General features: G+C 37.3%; 2 protein-coding genes across 3 annotated transcripts in view; one reads left to right on the top strand and one right to left on the bottom strand.

Moving 5' to 3' along the window:
• LOC106952614 (paired amphipathic helix protein Sin3a-like) overlaps positions 1-11346 on the top strand; it is a 20622-nt gene extending 9276 nt beyond the window's left edge. For both annotated transcript variants that reach the window (XM_015040837.1, XM_015040836.1), the window contains exons 12-21: positions 249-365; positions 1007-1245; positions 1320-1503; positions 2269-2851; positions 3568-3737; positions 3876-4049; positions 4129-4221; positions 5111-5205; positions 7038-7245; positions 8458-11346. In XM_015040837.1, coding sequence (XP_014896323.1) covers positions 249-365; positions 1007-1245; positions 1320-1503; positions 2269-2851; positions 3568-3737; positions 3876-4049; positions 4129-4221; positions 5111-5205; positions 7038-7245; positions 8458-8676 — 2082 coding nt within the window. In that variant the 3' untranslated portion in view covers positions 8677-11346. The remainder of the gene's footprint in view (positions 1-248; positions 366-1006; positions 1246-1319; positions 1504-2268; positions 2852-3567; positions 3738-3875; positions 4050-4128; positions 4222-5110; positions 5206-7037; positions 7246-8457) is intronic.
• On the bottom strand, positions 10343-18459 carry LOC106952615 (cellular retinoic acid-binding protein 1). The gene is made up of 4 exons (XM_015040839.1): positions 18294-18459; positions 17264-17442; positions 16892-17005; positions 10343-11500 (listed from the first exon to the last, which is right to left on the bottom strand). The coding sequence occupies exons 1-4, from the start codon at positions 18361-18363 to the stop codon at positions 11447-11449; spliced, it is 417 nt and encodes a 138-aa protein (XP_014896325.1). The 5' UTR covers positions 18364-18459; the 3' UTR covers positions 10343-11446.
• Between the last annotated feature and the right edge of the window lie 776 nt (positions 18460-19235).

Below are 19235 nucleotides of genomic sequence, written 5' to 3'. Positions count from 1 at the left end.
AGAAACACTGTGGAGGAGGGTGGAAAAAGTATTAAATAATACCCTCCATGTTGCCAAAAAGCCGGGGGGGGGGGGGGGGGGACTCTTGTGTATCTTAAATCTGAGTCATTGCAGTCAGATATATTTAGATATTCAACTTTTTTTTTCTTTTCTGTGTGACAAAATGTCTACTGATCAGAATAAGAAATTAAATGAATGAAATTAGTTGATCCGTTATCTTTCAATCTGAATTAAATTCTTTGTTTTAGGTTTTGAATGATACATGGGTGTCTTTTCCATCCTGGTCGGAGGATTCCACATTCGTGAGCTCCAAGAAGACTCAGTATGAGGAGCATATTTACAGATGTGAAGATGAGCGCTTTGAGGTGAGGAATAATCATTCTGGTCTTTTGCATATCTGGTTCAGTGTCACATTCTGTCTCTTAGCAACCTTGTATGTGTTTTATTGGGGTTGTGTGAGAAGGACCAACACGAGGTAGCACGTCATTTTAAGATGATAAAATAGAACTGTCATTGCAAAACCAAAGGTGACATGGATCTCAGCAGGCTCAGTGAATAAAATATGTGCCAACATCTCTCATCCTAAAGGGCTAAACACATTGATTGGATAATAGTTTCAAATGTTTTTTTTTTTTGTGTGTGTGAAAATTGGGGAACGTTTTCTTCCAGTATTGCCCTATATTTCTGCTTTAGCCATTCTATAGCCAACTTTGACCAATCCCCTTGTCTCTGCTGAAGAAAGGCATTCCCACAGCATGATGCTACCTCTACTATTTGAGTGAAGTTACTTTTCCTCCATAAATAGCATTTTGTGGGTAGGATATGCTTTGTATTGTGCCGTCACATAGAATCACAATAAAAGGCTTTGAGGTTTGTAATTGTAACTTGGGGGGGGAGGGAGCATGGAAAACATTTTTTTTTTTTCTGTTCAATTTGACGTCTGGGTAACCAGGGACAACTTGACACTTTTAAAAGAGCAAATGTATTTTCACTGTATTCTCTGCAGCTGGACATTGTGTTGGAAAACAACCTCGCCACAATACGAGCCCTGGAGACGGTGCAAAAGAGGCTCTCCCGCATGTCGGCTGAGGAGCAGCTGCGATTCAGGTTGGACAACACGATGGGCGGCTCTTCTGAGGTCATTCATCGCAAAGCCATTCAGAGGATATATGGAGACAAAGCTCCCGACATCATTGACGGCCTCAAGAGAAACCCCGCCGTGTCTGTACCCATCGTTCTGAAAAGGTAACGGTCTCTCTTTTAACTTCCCCAACATGCCGTAGCCCCATGGATCCTAACGCATCTCATCACCTGTTCAGGTTAAAAATGAAGGAAGAAGAGTGGAAAGAAGCACAGAGAGGGTTCAACAAAATCTGGCGGGAACAGAACGAGAAATACTACTTGAAGTCACTCGACCACCAAGGCATAAACTTCAAACAGAATGACACCAAAGTGCTGCGCTCCAAGTCTTTACTTAATGAAATTGAGATGCTATATGAAGATGTGAGTAATTTTAATGATTTTTATTCTATGTGTACTTGATTACAATTATTTTGGAGGTTTTTATTGTTGGCATAATCAACTCTATATGTTACTGAAACTAGAGGTGTGCGATACTGCATATTAATTTGGTATCAAACTGATATCAAGTAAATGCAGAAACCGCATCGGCAATAACAATACTGATACAGATATTGTTTGATTATGCTTGATAAATCGTCAAACTTCTGAGTTTAAGACGTTTTTGTGTTTTTTTCCCCGTTTTAATTATTTTGTTCAAACATTGGATAGAATGTGTACAAAGTTTATAAGTATCTGCAGAAAACTTTTACAACATAGTAACATGATTTGTGTGCATTTTTCCTAGATAAACAAAATGCAAAATAATATTCATTTGAGAGCAAATCAAAACAGATTTTTTTTTAGGTAAAGTTGATAAACCATAATGAAAAAATAAAATCAGATTTCAAGAGGGAATCTGAAACTAAAGTATTGATTTTACCACTGTAGTATTAATTATTCTTGTACTTCAGTCACTGATGTGTTTTGCATTTGAACTTGTGAGAATTAAAAAAAAAATACCACGATAAATTCAAACTTCTCCACCAGATTCCTATTTTTAAAATTCAGGAGTGTATGTGTAAAAATTACATTTTACAGCAGAGGGAAACTAGAGTTGTGAAATTGTCATTTATGTTTGTTACCTTCTACAAAACGTAAATGAAAAACTTCAGAACTGACTTAAGTTTTCTCTGCTGTGTCCTGTAGCGCCAGGAGCGCGCCTCGGAGGAAACCGCCGCCCCGCCCCCGAGCGGCCCCCACATGACTCAGACCTACGACGACAGCCAGATCCTGGAGGATGCCGCCGCTCTCATCATTCATCACGTCAAAAGACAAGTGGGCATTCAGAAAGAAGACAAGTTCAAGATCAAACAGATCATCAATCATTTCATCCCCGACCTTCTGTTTGCGCGACGTGGCGAGCTCTCCGACCTGGAGGAAGAGGAGGAAGAGGAAGAAGAAGAGATGGAGACGAACCAAGACGGCCCCAAGAAGCACAACGGCCTGCCAGGCCGCAGCCCATCCAAATCCAAGCTCTTGTTCTCCAACACGGCAGCTCAAAAACTGCGTGGCACAGATGACGTTTACAACCTGTTTTTTGTGAACAACTATTGGTATGTGTTCTTCCGCCTTCATCACATCCTCTGCTCCCGTTTGCTGCGGATCTACGGGCAGGCCGAGAAACAGATTGAGGAGGAAACCCGCGAGCGAGAGTGGGAAAAGGAAGTGCTGGGCCTGAAAAGAGACAAGAACGAAAACCCAGCCATCCAGCTGAAGATGAAAGAGCCGAGTAAGAACGAGTTTTAAACTTTATCTTTAGCACTCTTATCTAACTCACACAGAGCTTCTATATCTTCAGTCCACTTAAGTTTGCTAATGCTCACAGCATTCTTAAACATTATGATATTCAACAATGTTGAGATTGCATGCTTTCCTGAAATTATTTTATTCCCAGTTCCGTTTATTAGAAGGTAAAATCATTTTATTGAACATCAGATTGTTTTAAAGTAGACATGAACCAAATCTTTCAGACGTTTAACTTTTTACTTCTGTTTGCAGTAAATATTTGGTCGTAGGTGCCAATAAATGGTTAATCTTAGCTATTTTTCAGTTTTTTCATGAAGCAGTTGCATTTAATTCCCACAACAGATTAACACAAAAAATACAACTTTTTTTTTAAAGATCTGTTTTTCTTCTAGTAGATATTCACGAAAAAATATATACAGCTGCTAAAAAAATAGTGTTTACAATTTTTCAAAAGTTGTGTAATATTTTATAATTATATGGACTGAATAAAAATTATCTTTATATCTTAGAACTCTTTAAAAAAATGTTTGACAAAATTTTAACATATAAGAAGCAAACTTAAAAATGAAATGCATTTTTTTTACAACTCTTTTTTTAAGATCTGAGCGTAACTAATGATTTCCCTACTCCGTTATGGTGCAGCTTATATTACAGCCTACACCCAAGTAACTCAGTGTCCATGTTGTTTTGCGTCTGCAGTGGATGTTGATGTTGAAGACTACTACTCCGTGTTTCTGGAAATGGTGCGAAATCTTCTGGATGGGAACATGGAGCCGGCTCAGTACGAGGACTCCCTGAGGGAAATGTTTACCATCCACGCCTACATCGCCTTCACCATGGACAAGCTGATCCAGAGCATTGTCCGGCAGGTCAGTACTACAAAAAACCCTGCAGAAAGAAATGTTCTTTTTTTTCCCTTTAAATGTTCTTTTTTTTCCCTTGTTGTTGTTTATAGTTAATGTTTGACTTGAGAAATGTGTTGCATACTAAAACCAATGTGTTTTCAGCTCCAGCACCTCGTCACCGATGACATATGCATGCGTGTAACGGACATGTACCTGACTGAAAGTGCCAAAAAAGCTACAGGGGGCGCTATTTCTACACAGACGTCCAGAGCTACAGCAGAGGGGGCCTACCAGCGGAAAGCGGAGCAGCTGATGACAGATGAAAACTGCTTCAAGGTATCAAACAGCATATTAAAAAGGATTGTACAGCAGATCTTATAGGAGGTTAGCCACTGACTGCTGCTGTTTTGCACAGCTGATGTTCACGAAGAACCGAGGATCTGTGAGCGTGGCGATGGAGCTGCTGGACACAGAAGAGGAGAACTCTGATGAGCCAACAGATGCAGAAGTAGGAATCAAAAAGATTAGGCTTCTTCTTTTTTTTAAAAAAATTCACTCTTCATGTTAATCTGCAGGTTGGCAAGTGGATACGTATTTTTAAAAAAATCACATTTTGACTGCTGAGTATTGTGTATTGATCTGCACTCTAATCAGAACATTCACCAGTTAAACTTTCTTGAAAGCTGAGAGATGAGTTGTGTGTCATGGCAGTAATTATATTACTGATCTGTCCATGCAAATGCAATCTACATGCCAAGATCCCAGTTTGCAGATGATGTTAGGTACTAGGAGTGTCCCGATGCAACGTTTTCACTTCGATACCGGTATTGCAGATTTGAGTACGGGACAATACTGATATTGACTCGGTGCGATATCAGCATGAATCATGCATACTTTTATTATTTCTTTTGTATTTTGGAATCTTAGAATGGCTTGATCAGGTGATATTAGTCAAACATAACAATAGTCAACAACAATAGGTATGAGAACAGCCAACCCATTTATTAACCAATATCAAGGATTATAGATGCAGGCCCATAAAATCTAATAATCTTTTTTTGGCTGATATTTTACAGATTTCCAACATCAGTATCGGATCAGCTAATATTCATCACTATGGTGTTGCATTTTTATTCTGGCTCAAGGAAGTCATCTTTACAGAGATACAAAGATATCTGCATGCAGATTTTTTTTCTTCCTTTTTTTTTTTGGTGTAATGTCTGAGTTTTCAAATAATTTAAATCGTCAGCCATTTTTGGATTCTATGTATTTTTTTGTCCATAATATTCTAAAATGGGACAATACAAATTAAGAATTTGGAGCCAAAAAAAATAAGGCTGTATATGTGTAATTTGTCCTCATTTTTTCATTTTGTTTTCTCCTCTTTTTCTTCACAGAAATGGTCAGACTACGTGAGCAGGTACCTGAACTCAGATTCTGCTTCTCCGGAGCTACGTGAGCATTTGGCCCAGAAACCAGTTTTCCTCCCCAGGTGAGACTCCAGACATGTCTCCCTCCTGTCTGTGCTCATCAGACTTTGCTCTGAGGCTCTCGTTGCATCATTTTACAACATGTCAAACGAGCCGCCAAAAACAACTCCTTACCAGAGATAAGTGCAAGGCCAGACATGCAGAGCTTTTTACAATCAAATATAATGTGGACATTGTAAGCTCTACTGTTTTAGTAAGAGAACCACACGGGTTGCAGGAGTTCAGAGTTTACCAGAGCGTAGCGGTTGAGTTCTTAGTGTTGTTTTCACTTCTAAAGATGAACACTGCCTTTCATGGGAGATTGCACTTTATTTGGTCATCGTTTTAGAAAAAAAAAAAATCTACTTATTAATTTATTTACTTTATTTTTTAACAGAAATCTTATTTATTATGAAGGACTTTTAAAAATATATTAAGTTGAAACTTTTTTACTTTTTAAAAGAAAAGGAGGAATGAGTTGGATTTTTCACTTTGCAATTCAATGAGAGATGCACCGGTTAGTTTTCTGGCTGATTTCCTAATGTTCAAGTTAAATTAAAGTTTCTCTTTAGTTCTTCTAATGTTGAGAGACCAAACTATTAACTTTACTATCTTAACTCAAATCTAAAATCTAGGAATAGCGAGGTCATTTTTTTAATCTTGTCATACTCTTTGTTTGTGATTGTATACAGTGTTGTATTTGACATCTGTTAGCAACTTTAAATGGCCGGATGTTCTTACCCCTGGGTCTGCTGGGGTAAATCACACACCACAGTTGCAGCTTTTGGGAATATATTTTTCATCTCTGTCAAAGAATAATGATTATTGTAATCTTTTTGTTTGTTTTATAGAAAAAAAAATGTTGGTAAAACAAATGGTCTGAAAAATCTGTACAGAAAAATAGGGTTTAATAAAATGGATGTTTAAATTATTTGTTCATAGTCGTTTCTTTCCTGACGCTAGAAAGATGGAATGTTGCCTCTGAAATCTGTTATTTCTGCTGTTTTTCATTCTTTTGAGCACAAAAAAATCACTCACTGTTGTGTTTTTTTCTCAACTCACTGGTTCTTGGCTATAATTTTTCATCGGAGCCATCTTTTTTCTTTTCCTCCGTACCATCAAATGTGGAGGGGATTGCTAGCATATTTGATTAAAGAAATAAGTCATTGCATAGATTCCCAATGGGAGGGAAATTCCTAAAGTTCTGTTTCCATCGTCACGTTTCATCCTTCTCAATACATATTTCAGATATGTATATGTCAGGCAGCAGTTTTCTAGTGTTTCTCTTCAACAGTTTATTTTATAAATTGGCCTCACTGTCATGTCTTTTAAGTGGAGCCCTGAATGCAAAAAAATGCTTCACGGCTTCCGTCCTCACTCATCTATCCCCTCAGCGGTAAGTACACATTTAAAACCTTGATTCCAGTGGGATGAATAATTGCATTTGTTTTGGCTCCTGCACAAAAACGGGATCAATCAACACTTGTTTAGTTTTTTTTTATTTTATTTTTTAAATCTGAACAATGTCTGTGCAAAAAAGTAAGAGCACAGTGCAGAATTATTACGACTCGTGCTTCTGCTGCTCCTTTAGATCCACATTTCCCTCGAATGATTTGACTCCCTAAAAATTAAAGCTGATACTTGGTGAGTTGGAATGCGTTGGTTGGAAAAATTATGTTTTCTAAAATATGATTTTTTTTTTTTGCCTGCATATTGTGTCAACAACATATAAAAAAAGTGATTTAAAGAATTGTACTCATCAATTTGTATGATACAGATTTCAGAGTATTTTTTTTTTTACTCTATTCTGTCTGTTTATATAATCTAATATTGTTTTTTGTATTTTCCTGTTAAGGAATCTGAGACGGATACGGAAATGCCAGAGAGGATGGGAGCAGCTGCAGCAAGAACGCATCACTAAAGGCTCCTCTGACAAGTCACAGGATGGCAGCAGTGAGCTGAAGATGGAGTGCATGTTCAAATTAAACTCCTACAAAATGGTTTACGTCTGCAAGTCAGAGGACTACATGTACAGACACACTGCGCTTTCAAGAGCTCATCAGGTGAGAACAGGCAGCTTTTCTCTTTTTTCTACTAAATTAAATATAATCATTAATGTAATCATTGTTTACACTCGGTTGCTAATTGCTGTCGGATCCTTTAACAGCAAGGTGGTGCTGCTAATTCTCAATTGACTTTGTGTGTCTTAAACTCATTTGTAGCTAATTAGTTTTTTATAAGATCACCACTGTTGTCTTTTAGCAAGAAAGTTCTTAGTTGGAACACAGTTGTTCAGTCTTTCTGAATGGATTTTACATTAGGGCAGAAGTGATTAGTCGATTTAATTGCGAAGAATTGATTATCGAGAAAATTTATTAATCATTACATTCAAAAAAGGCAATTTTCTGAAAGAACAACACACTCAGAGCAGTGAGTGTGTTTTTGATCCAAAAACATGGATCAAAAATAATAATTATATATGTTTAGGTCAATAAGATGGGGATTCTGTGAGAGAGAAAAAGGTTTGTGAGTTTTACGGATGAACAGAAATTATGAAAATTACTGGGTTTTTTGTCATTTTCCATCAGCTTGCAAAATTATAACTTGTAATTAAGCCAAAAATGTACAAAACACATACAGTTAAGAACTGGGCATAGCGACTCCTCTAAGGTAGCACTGGAACTAGACTGGTAGACTGTGTTTTGCATACTTTTAGTCTTTCACAAGACAGATTATAGTTCACAAATTGTTTCTCCAGACTTCAGAATAAAAGTTTTCTTTGCTTCAAGATTTTTTTCAGAATAAATAACAGCTGTGTTCAACTTAATATTTTCAAGGGAACTCATGAACTCAGTTGATGTCTTTAACACAAATCAGATGCATGAAGTGTGCTGAGGCAGGACTGACCCTTTTTGTTTCCAGCCTGGGTTTTATGAGGAGCTCTGATGCCTCTGAATAGTTCAGGTTCAAAAAGGAACGCTGGCTGCTGAACCCTAACACTGCCAGTGTGTGTTGTTTTATAGTAAATAATTAAGTTGCATCAGACATGTGTCTGGTGCTGCCGATGCATGTTTGATTGTTAATTATGTTTATTCCTGGTTGTGATTCGTTCAAGGATCAGATTTTAAAAAACAAACAGATTTTCAGTTGCAGCCTGGATGATCAGGGCAGATCAAGTGGAAAATTGGCCAATTAGTCACTGGACGATTTCTCAACTAATTTCTGTACTTTTTGCTTTTTTTTTTTTCTCCCCCTCTTTTTTTGTGTGGCTTTAGTCCCACCAGCGGGTGAACACACATCTGCACGGCCGCTTCCAGACCTGGCTGGACTTCTGGGCCCAGAAGCACGTGACGCCTGAAATGGCCACCAATACTCACAAATGGCTAATGGGAGATGCGGAAGAGGGACTGTTGTCATGCACCACCACCTGCAGCCCTGAAGTTCTCCACTATCTCAACATCAACAAGTACCGGGTGCAGTACAGGACACTGTAGTTCAAACAGCTTAAATGCCTGCACATGTCAAAACTGCCAGAGGTGAATTGTTGTTTTTTCTCCAACCTTCCAAAACTGGACTCTGCTGCCAAACGATATTGGTTTTTACTTGTTTGTTTTCTAGTTCAAGATTTTTGCTGCAAATCCTGCAACAAATTTATTGGAAAAAGCCACCTATCAGAGTGCTAACATGTTCGATAAAAAAACACAGGAAGCGGCTCTCTCGCTCTCATCTGAGCTAAAGTTGAATTAAGATTCTCATCCCCAAAACTAAACAACTGAAGGATAAAACTGTTCATAACCGTTCATAACTCCGGCTGTAAACCTCTTTAGGCTTTGAATGTTTCCAGTTGGGGGTGAAGGCAAAACGATGCATTATACATACAGTATAAAAAATATGTATTCAACATTTCTGGCACCTGGTCGACATTAGTACCATGTCAGCTCTGTGTGTCAAGAACAGTAATTTATAATTGCCCAAAAATGTTTCTTGTAAATATGTTGTTTATAATTAGATTTTTTTTTTATCAGGTGTCATTGGTGTGTAGCATACAGTTTATAAAAATATATATAGAGTGTCAACATTTAGCCAGAAGATGCAAAGACTTTTATCAAGAAAAGGCAAAATTTTACTGTTTTTTTTACCAAAGGTTATCTGCAAACCTTTTTTTTTTTTTCAATTTTAGTGTGCTGAACATCTTCCCAAAGTGTTTTTGTTTAGTAAAAAAAAAAAAAAAAAAAGATGGAGAGAAAAATTACACATTTATAACTTAATTGGATCCCTTTTATGTGCATTTCTATTGTCGGTTTTTAGGACAACAGTTTTAGGATGATTGAATGTAGCTGAGTCTGAACAGCACTTCAAACTTTTTCTTGTTAATGAACTTTTCAAAAATATTTACAATCCGTGCAGGAGGGTCAGTGATATCTCAAGACGATCGCTAAAAAACTGGACTCAGTTTTACCTTTCATAGTCTGCCGTCAACAACAGCTCTTTGGGTAAATGTCAACGTTATGAATTGTGTACAGTTTAAGGATAAAAAAAATACAAGCAATAATTTCTTGAGTCATAGTTTATTAAAGCTAACCTGTATTTCTTGCTGGAATACAAACGTGGATATTGAATGCCCATTGAAAAGACATTTTTTGGCCCTTTTTTTGCCTTTTAATAAAATTGGAAATGTTTTTGATATTTTAGATGAGATTAGATGGAAGAGAGAAATCCTTCATATTTAATGCTGGAATGTGAGAGTCTCACATTAAAACTGTACATGTGTGCAACAGAATATCATTTAATTTCACACATGAAATGTTACATGGGACACAGAGAAGTTAAGATGAACATAGGCATCACTTCCTAGACAGTCTGTTTTCCTGAAGGTTCACTAAAGGCAGCGGTCAGTAATATAACCAGCTGCAGACAATCTTGAAATAGTTTAATACCTGGGTTTTTATTTTTCTATTTGCCGTGTTTGTTACAGAATTACAGAGGAAGTCCCGGGGGAGCCGATTGTACATACAGAGATTGTTTGTACCTTGTTTTAATGTGTCACTTCTCTTGACTTATATGATGTTGTACATGAGTGTTAGTATGGTGTTTGCCATTAAAATATCCTTTGAGTAGACAGAAACTCGTTTGCCTTGGTTTTTAGTGGCACTGTTTATCTTGGTTTAGCTCTTTCTCCATGTTCTTGTCGGGATTCCCCTTGGATACTCCGACTTAGTCTTGTAGTCCAAATATGACGACCCAAAACTGCCCTAAAAGACTCTCTTCATCGCCATTGGATATGTGTGTACAGAAGAATGGATGGAGGGTTCAGCATTTTTATTCAGATTAGAACAGGTAGTTCTGCCTTTGTTGTGGGGGGAGGGGAAGAAAAAGCAAAACCACAAAATTATGCACAAGAAAAAGTAAAAATCAACTTTCTAATTTACGTTGCTATACAAAAATGCAGCACACCATCAAGGTTAAAGTGCCTTGCAAAAGTATCCATACTCCTTGAACTATTTTACATTTTGTCACATTATGGCCACAAACCTCTTTAGCCTCTTTCAAGAAAACACTTCAAGGTGGGATAAGGGTATAATTTTAACATTGTTTTGTGACAGCAAGGGGAGGGTGTTATTTTCAAAAACGATATACTAACCAGAGACATCAGGGATAAAGCTAAAGACAGGTTAGTAGTAGAAAAAGTAGACTTGGCTTCTGAAATGAAAACCCAAATTTTGAAGATCAAATTGAGCACCGTTTGATCTATTATCTGAAAATGGAAAGCGGCACAGTTGCAGATCTACCCAGACAGGATCAGCTCAGGTGTGGGAATCTGTCAGCACTGCAATCTGTTTGGTGTTCACTCTAAGAATATGACCTTCACTGAAGAGCAGCGAGACGAAAACCGTTGTTGAAACCAAAGCAGTTTGCCACAGGCCATGTTGGAGACGGCAGAAGAGAGGAAGGTGCTCTGAACAGATGATACCTCATGCAAAATGTGACACGTGAACCTAAACTAAGCAAATTAAATACTATGTTAAACATGGCATCGTCATGTTGGAGGATGCTATGTAGACAGGGCAAAAATACTCTGTAGACTGGAAAAGTTGGTATTGTTTTAACTACCCAATTATCCGCAAGCACAAAAATGTCAGTTTTTCTTGTAGTCAAAAAAATGTCAAAAAGAAAGTTGGTGGTTTATATATACTTTTGCAAGGCGCTAAATTTCAGACATCAACAGGGTGTCAGTTGTGAGTTAATTTGGGGGAACGGAGATGTCTACTGAGCTCGTACGTAGATCCGCGTACAGATCACATCGTCTGCTCCAAAGATCTGAAAGGAAATGAGAGAGGAAGGAAAATGAACAACAACTTTATCATCTTTCCTAGATATATCCTTTGTTTATCTTTAGGAACTTTATTCTTATTCAATTTGGAAGACATTACATGTGCTTCAAAGTAGTTCTCCCAAACATTTCCCTTCAAGTCAGAACAACCAGTTTGAAGGTAAAACAGATGATTTTCACAGTAAATTGATATTTGTTTGTCAGGATTCCTTTAACAAGCACCCATCAGCATAGATAAGAACAGCTGTGGTCCAGAATAATAGCAGTCCTACATCTCCTAACCAGATCAGTGTTTTTAGGAAAAATGTATGAGCTGTAGAACAATTTAACCTTATTTAAGGGTGAAGACAGCAAACATAAATGCTAATGACTGTCTATCCCTCTCTGAAAAATCTAATAAAAAAAGAACAACTTGCTTGATGGAAAAAGTTAAACAGAGGGGAAAATAAAGAAATGTGGGACATGTTATGCTGTTCTGATAAAAGGATCTCATACTTTTTGGAGGAAACCAAAGTCAGGAATAACCAGAGGAAAAAACAAAACTCCTCTTTTAATGGATCAGACTAGAGCTGATATGAAGACTTAGCTGAGGATCTGCTTCAGGTTGGTCAGTTATATGTGATGTAACTGTGGCAGTGGAACTAGTACTTAGTAAAAAAAAAAATACATGGTAAGAGTGTTGTGTTTTTGCTGTGTATAATTTAAAACCATTTCTTTTTCTTTTTTTTATGTCAGACAGGCATAATAAAAATGGGTAAATGAGCCGATTCTTCACAGCACCACACCCAAAGCGTTTCCATCATGTGGGATGTTTTATTGTCAAAACCTCCTGCTAAGAAAGAAAATGTTTTATTTCGGTCAACATGTCCAACTGTGATATATTCATCCATTCCTGATCTTAAATCTCCTCACCATCAAAACACATTTATCAGATCAGTTCAAAAAGTTGAGCCGCATTTTTAAACTCTGCTGCTCCCCTGTTGTTGGTTAATTTACAGGTTCGATCCTGAAATTTCCATAATGGACAAAGCTCTTTTTAAAACCTGTCCTCCAACACACAGGCAGACAGTAGCAGAGGCCTTTGTTATTTAAATCGACTTTAATTAAGCACGGCAGCTGTCAGGTTTGCATTCTTCATCACATGTTTTGTTGTCTGGAGTAAAACAAGTGAAACAGCGGAGCGCCAGAGATTTATGGGCTTCTTAGGGAGTGTTGCAGAAAAAGGCTTAGAGCAACAGTACGTGTCATTACCCCAGGCGGTGCGGAGAGGGAGGATGGGGGGTGGGGGAGAACGGTTGGAGGGGGATTTAATTGAGCCGTGACAACTCCATCTGGCAGAGGGGTGTGATGTCATTGACTGGAGGTAACATCAGGGTTCATTAGCGCCATTCATCAGTGAGGAGAATGCAGCGCTGCATCCCCTCATTCAGGCCAGATTCACCTGGCTTCCTATTAAATAGATAAAGGGGATTATTTTGTTTTAGTTCTTCAGATAATTTAATTCAGAATACATTTGAACTCAAAATATGAGCAAAATGCATGCAAAGTTGCTTGCATAGAAAAGACTAGTTTCCCCTTTCCCCCCTCAGGAATCCCTTCAATGGTCATTTTGTTCATCAGGCAGCGACCTCTCTGAGTGGAAACCATTATGTCACCATCAGCTGACAAAACCAATGCTTTTTCTACAGTGGTAGAATGACAGTTTTTGCTAGAATGATAACTCTAAAAATGTACATTTTGGTCTAAATAATTTTGCTGCCACTGATAATTGCATTTGATCTGTGTCTGGTTTAGAGTCGGAGATTAATCTAACGGATCTGCTCTCTTTCCTGCAGGGGGAAAAAAAAAGTCTCCCAAGATTTAGATCTGGCTTCCACACAATTCTGTTCAATTCAAAGAATAATAAATAATAGAAATTTATTGCTGCTCTGTTGAACGCCAATCTTAACTGAACCCTGATGCTTGTTCATTTTTTTTCCAGAAATCAAATGGCTGGTTGTGCCATTTTAAGTCCATTTCATATTTTTACTCTTTAGTTGCGCTTGCAACAAAGAGTATTTAAACCTTGAAGAAAGTTCTTTTTAATAGCCAGCTTCTTTTATGAGTTGTTCATTTGAAAGCTGATGTTGATCTAAGTGGTTTGCAGAATGACTATTTGTCCAAGAATACACAAACATCATTTTTATGTGCTTCATATGGCAGCTACAATGCTGTGGCTTTTCCAATCTTTGGAAATTCCAATTCTGATTTATAATATCTGACTTATAAATTCTTTTTTTTTCAACACAAACAGAATCATTAAAGAAAATGAAAGCATAGTTTTTGATTTGTTTATCCTCCTTTCTTTTTATGAGTTTCTGCAAGAACTCAAAAAGTCTGAAGTATAATAGCTTGCAATTTGTATGCCTTCATATAAATTCATATTGAAATATATCAGGTTACACCTTAACCCCTGTTTTTTTATTTTATTTTATTTTTTTTTGTCCTTTTCACTGTTTTGTATTTAGGAAATTGACTGTTTCCACCTTAAACACCTACAAAACATCCAAATTATTCTGCGTTGAAACTGGCATTTCGTAGTTTATTTAGGTAATTAAAATGAGAGTAATTATTATTTTTTTAAATTATTTTAACCATCCGAGCCTGCACACCCAACCTTCCTACGTTCAGGGAATCTGTCTGGCCTCTGTTCTTACATTTGTGGTCCTCTTATTATGGTGAAATTATTTTCTTTCCCTCTCCCCCAAACGATTCAATTCCAACATGCCTATCAGATTATAGTCTATCACTCCAACATGAACAGACAAACACACCCTTGTCTTAAACAAAAACACATTTAGAGAGAAGAAATCTTTCTGTCACATCTGAAAACCTACATTCAGTCCAAATTGCTGCCTCTCCCAAATGTTTCCCTGATTGCCTCTCTGCAGAGGTGAGTCAGTGTCCACACAGAGATCTCCATCCATGCCAAATCAGACAGCCTTTTCTGTCTCGCTTTAGTGTGTTTTTTTTTTTTTTTTTTTCATGTCCATCTGGTCGGTAAACCCAGAACAGATGTTTATACGTTTCTCACAAGATCTTTTTTTAAGGCGGGATCTGGAAGCAGACGTGTTTCTGATGGATCCAAGGCCATGAAATGATAGGAGGAATGCAACAACAAACATATGTCTGCGAGACTTTCAATCTTTTCAAAGTGCTTCTTTATAGAAGTCATGAGAAAACTGAATGGTTTTTGTTTTCCTTGGAAATAAAATCATAAAGCTCTGTTAACACATGCCTTGCTTATGAAGGAATGTTTATGAACAATCTGAGATGGGGAAAGGATAGATGAATGGCATTTTCAATTTGCTGTGAGATTTCAAAACACTTCCTGGAACTGACATGGTTTTTGTTAATGAATGAACTTCTTTTCACTTCTCACAGTTGTTTCCTTCACATTTTTCTTTACATAAAACTTCCTCTGTAATTTGGAAAGAACTAAAATGTATCTTTTTGTAAAGATACATTTGCAGGGAAATCTGATTGTTAGAATCCAAAAAACAAACAAAAAAAAAAAAAAAAACAGTCCCATTGTTTTAGTTTGATGTTCATTCACTACATTCATACTGATACATTTCTAGTGTTTATTTTTGCTCCCTTTGACCTCTATTGCACTCAGAAAATGAAAATGCAAGTTAAAATAGTAGATAAAATCAATAAAATATAATTTTAAGTACTGGAATGTGCTGCTGAAAGATAAATCCACATACTGAATACCCATGCTCAGTTGTTGATCAGAGATTTAGGCAGGGTTTATGTCAAGCCAGTATGCAGACCAGTCAAACACAGTGACATCATGGTCTTAAGCAGGTATTGATACTTTTGGTCAGGTATTGATCGCATTTTCCCACAGGAAAATACAAACATTTCCATAAAGCTTGTGATGAAAATGAAAAGATGAAGCTCTCATTAATTCCCTGATAGATGACTGTTCTGTTGGGGACTTGAGAAACACAGCAGACCAATTCAAAAAGGTGACATAAAATCACCAATCATCAATGACTGGAAACTTCACCGTGGACATCAAACTAGTCTCATTTTTTTGCTCATCTACAAATGAAAGAAACTTTGCCTCTGAAAAGACGATATTAAAGGTTCTGACATTGTTTCTCATTCAGGAGTGTCTTATCACAGGAAATGCAACAGTTATAACCCAGATTACATCCTCAATTAAAGACTTTACCTTCCACTGAATTTTCCATTAAAGTGCTTGGATTCAGCTAAGCGTCTTTGGTAGTGATGTTTTGTTACTCTCCTCATGGAAGATATCATTGACTGTCGGTTATACAACTGTTAAGTTAGCCATCTAGCAAAGGCATAACATGGCATTTCTGTGTGGGAAAAAAAAAATCTATTTTTTTATTGGTTTTATGTAATATTCTAATTTTCTCAGAAACTCATGTTTGGGTGTTTATTACCTGAAAGCCATAATCATCAAAGTTATGAGAAATGAACACCCAAAAACTATCACACAGGTTGTAATGATTTAGGACAGGTATTTCACTTTTGTGTTGGATTACCTGAATGAACTCATACGTTTTGGACATGTTATATTTTTAAGTTAAATGAAGCCATTTGCAGCTGGTATCATATTACTTATGAAGAACAACACACATCTGTCGAACTTAAATGACATGAGCATTTAAAATATGCATTTATAGATCTACTAAATTCCCAACTCCCTCAATAACACTTATTAATTTCTTTTTGGTTGGAGTCATTAGCAGTACAAACAGGTGTGCTGCCGGTGATTTTGTAGAAAACATTTATAAACTTATAAAAAATGTTTTCTTTTGTTTTAAACAGTTAAAGTTGGTATTTGCTACAGTTAGTAGTGCGAGACTATGCAGCTACAGCTAAAAAGGATTTGTAGGAGGTCACTGTGATTACTAACGATTAGGTAGGTGAATCGTATCACAACAACAACCCCTAACCAATACTTCTGCTTTTGGACCTGATCAAAGACAACATCTTCTGCATTGCTGCATATTTCATCACATAAAAATACATGATGATCTCCCCCTGCTACAATCTGCACACCGTTCCCTTTTCCAAACCCTGTGCTTTGTGTCCCGCTGTGAATAAAGGCAGCCATTTCCAAGTCTGACACTTTGTGAAGCATCCAAACATCTGGTCTAAGACTCTGGTCGAAATCCATCACTAAGAAGATGAGTGTGTTTGAAAACCGCAGATTAGGAAAAGCAAACAAAAAGAGCTTTATATAAATGAGACAATTCTGAAGAGTTCAAAGTGTAATCACTGCCTGAAACACCAGATCCTTTCTTGTTTTTTTTTTGTTTTTTTTTCTCACCATTTTGCTATCTGAAGTAAACTCTTACCAAAATGAGTTCCTCCCCTTTGAGTTCTCGGCTCCAGAAGGTTTTTGGACCGTTCCCACTCAGCAGAGTCTGTTTGCAGTAAATCTTGTTTTCCGTCTCCCACGTGGCCAAACTCTGCAGAAGATATTCAGTTCAAGACGTTTTACTGAAATTTCACCTTCAGCTTCACCTGTCTGCAGTAAAATCAACTACCAGGCATCTGAACGTTGCCAGTTCAATGTGGCTCTATTGTAAAGTCTAATAAGGAAACTAATGTTTGATGTATTCAGGGGCAGATTTTAGTTTCATACCCTATATTTTTTATACGTTTTTGTGAGTTTTTACTTCTGTTGGTGCCCGTTTAGATTTGCCACCAGTTGGTTTTTGACTTACCTTACACTTTCTGCCATCCACCGTCTCCTCATTGAACTCCTCGCCTACGACGAAGTTGATCTCCGTGGTGCGTACGGTGGTGGAGGTCTTGATGTAGAAGTGGTCACCGCTCTGCTTTATCTCCACATGGGGTTTGGATGCAGCCGCCCCTGCAACCTTCCTCAGCATGGCGTTCACGCCTGAGATTCAGACACAAAATTCAGTTCAAGCCTTCTTCTTTTATAACTCTGGTGAAAAAAATATGAGTTCATTCAGTTTTAATTCTCCACTAATCTGGAACAAACTTCCAGAAAACTGCAAAGCAGCCAAAACATTGATATTCTTTAAATCAGGGCTAAAACCCTGCCTGCTTAGAGCTGCCTTTGAGTCATAATAACTGGAACGTTACCCCTGTATTAGCTTTCATGTTTTAGGCAGCCATGCCAAAGTAAAATCTATCACTTTCAGTTAATCTTTTTATTGTTTTTGAAAGGTAAAAAGGATCCATCAGCAGCTGCATGTAAGATTAACATCAGCAGATGCTGCAGATGTGGAGATCACAGCACAAGGTGATGAGAGGGAGGAATGTTGATGCTGTCGACTTTGTTTGACTCTCCTGTAGATTGTGATAAATTCTGTCCTCCAAATGGGAGGAAAAACTATTAACCCTCTGTCAGGGAGACACGGAGCGAGATGTGAGACCGCTTTGGTCCGTTCCCACTTTTTCCGAGAGTTCACTTCCACTAATGCATACACCAAAAACATTCTAAAATTTTTTCAGGCAGAGTCTCGCTTCTTGCGGATTTTATTCAGAATATAATTTAATTGTGACAAAAATCTTGAATTTTGAGTTAAAAGTAAAATACTAAAGAACATTTATGTGCACAGTTTATTTTTGATACAGCAAAAACTTCTTGTATTAAAGCTTTAATCTGTAAATAGTTCATCTCTCCAGTTTAATCACTGAGCAAACAAAGCTTGCTACAGTTTTTTTTTTTTCATATCCATCTTAAAACACAAAAACATGAAAGAAAACATTAAACACACTCACCCAGAGCTTTGAGTAACTCGTCAAAATTCTCGCTGCTCTTCATTTTCCAGGTGCCTGAAAAATTTGCCATTTCTCTCGTCCTGCTGTGTGCCGGCCGATTCCTCCTGTCCTTTGACTCCTCAGCTGCTTTTCTTTAGGCTATTTCTCTCCATCCATCCATCTCTCCTCTCCCTCCCTCTCTCCTCCCAGGGCGTAATGATCCAACACATCAAACCAAACCCCTCCACCCTGCCTCCACCTCTGCTTCCTCTCAACACACACACAGACGTGTACTTACAGACAGTTGGACACTTTGCTGGTAGTTTGCTCTGTGAGAGCTTTTAATGTTTGCAGATTGTTGCATTTATCGGTTATTTAAACCAGAGTCTTTCTCTTGAATCCTTGATCCTTTTCTGTACATAGACTTTACTTCAGCTGACAACTAACTTGTGATTGTTAAAGTTTGAAAATCGTGCTTGGAAGTTCATCATTAAACAAACAAAAACATGTATTTAGTATCCGACAAAGATAACCAGAGTAGAAACATAACGCAGATTTCAAATGTTATTATTGTTATGGAAGAAAAAGTGTCCAAACCAACTTTAGGCAACCAAAACTGAGTCATAACAGAGAGTTTTGACAATACTAAGAGGAGATTTTGGCTCGCATTTCTTTTCAGAATTGGTTTTAATTCAGCCACATTGGTTAGTATTTAGTATTCATTCATAACCAATCAGTTTAATGTCAAACCTGTGAGAGAAAATATTAAAGGTTTCATCAATTACTGTAAAGTAGACCCAAACCATCACACTACCACTGCTGTGTTTTCTTTCTTTCACTGAAATGGTGTTCGTTTTATAACATGATACAACAAGGTGTGTGTCATGTTATAATTGGTGGAAAACTAACACAGTTCTAAGAATTCCACTTTTGTTTCTTCAAATTTACCAAAAGGTCTTAAGA

The sequence above is a fragment of the Poecilia latipinna genome, unplaced genomic scaffold (genome assembly GCF_001443285.1).
Source record: "Poecilia latipinna isolate Pla-1442-1.1 unplaced genomic scaffold, P_latipinna-1.0 Scaffold530, whole genome shotgun sequence".
NCBI lineage: Eukaryota > Metazoa > Chordata > Actinopteri > Cyprinodontiformes > Poeciliidae > Poecilia > Poecilia latipinna.
The sequence above is the reverse complement of the archived record's forward strand: the minus strand, read 5'-3'. Positions and strand labels throughout refer to the sequence as shown.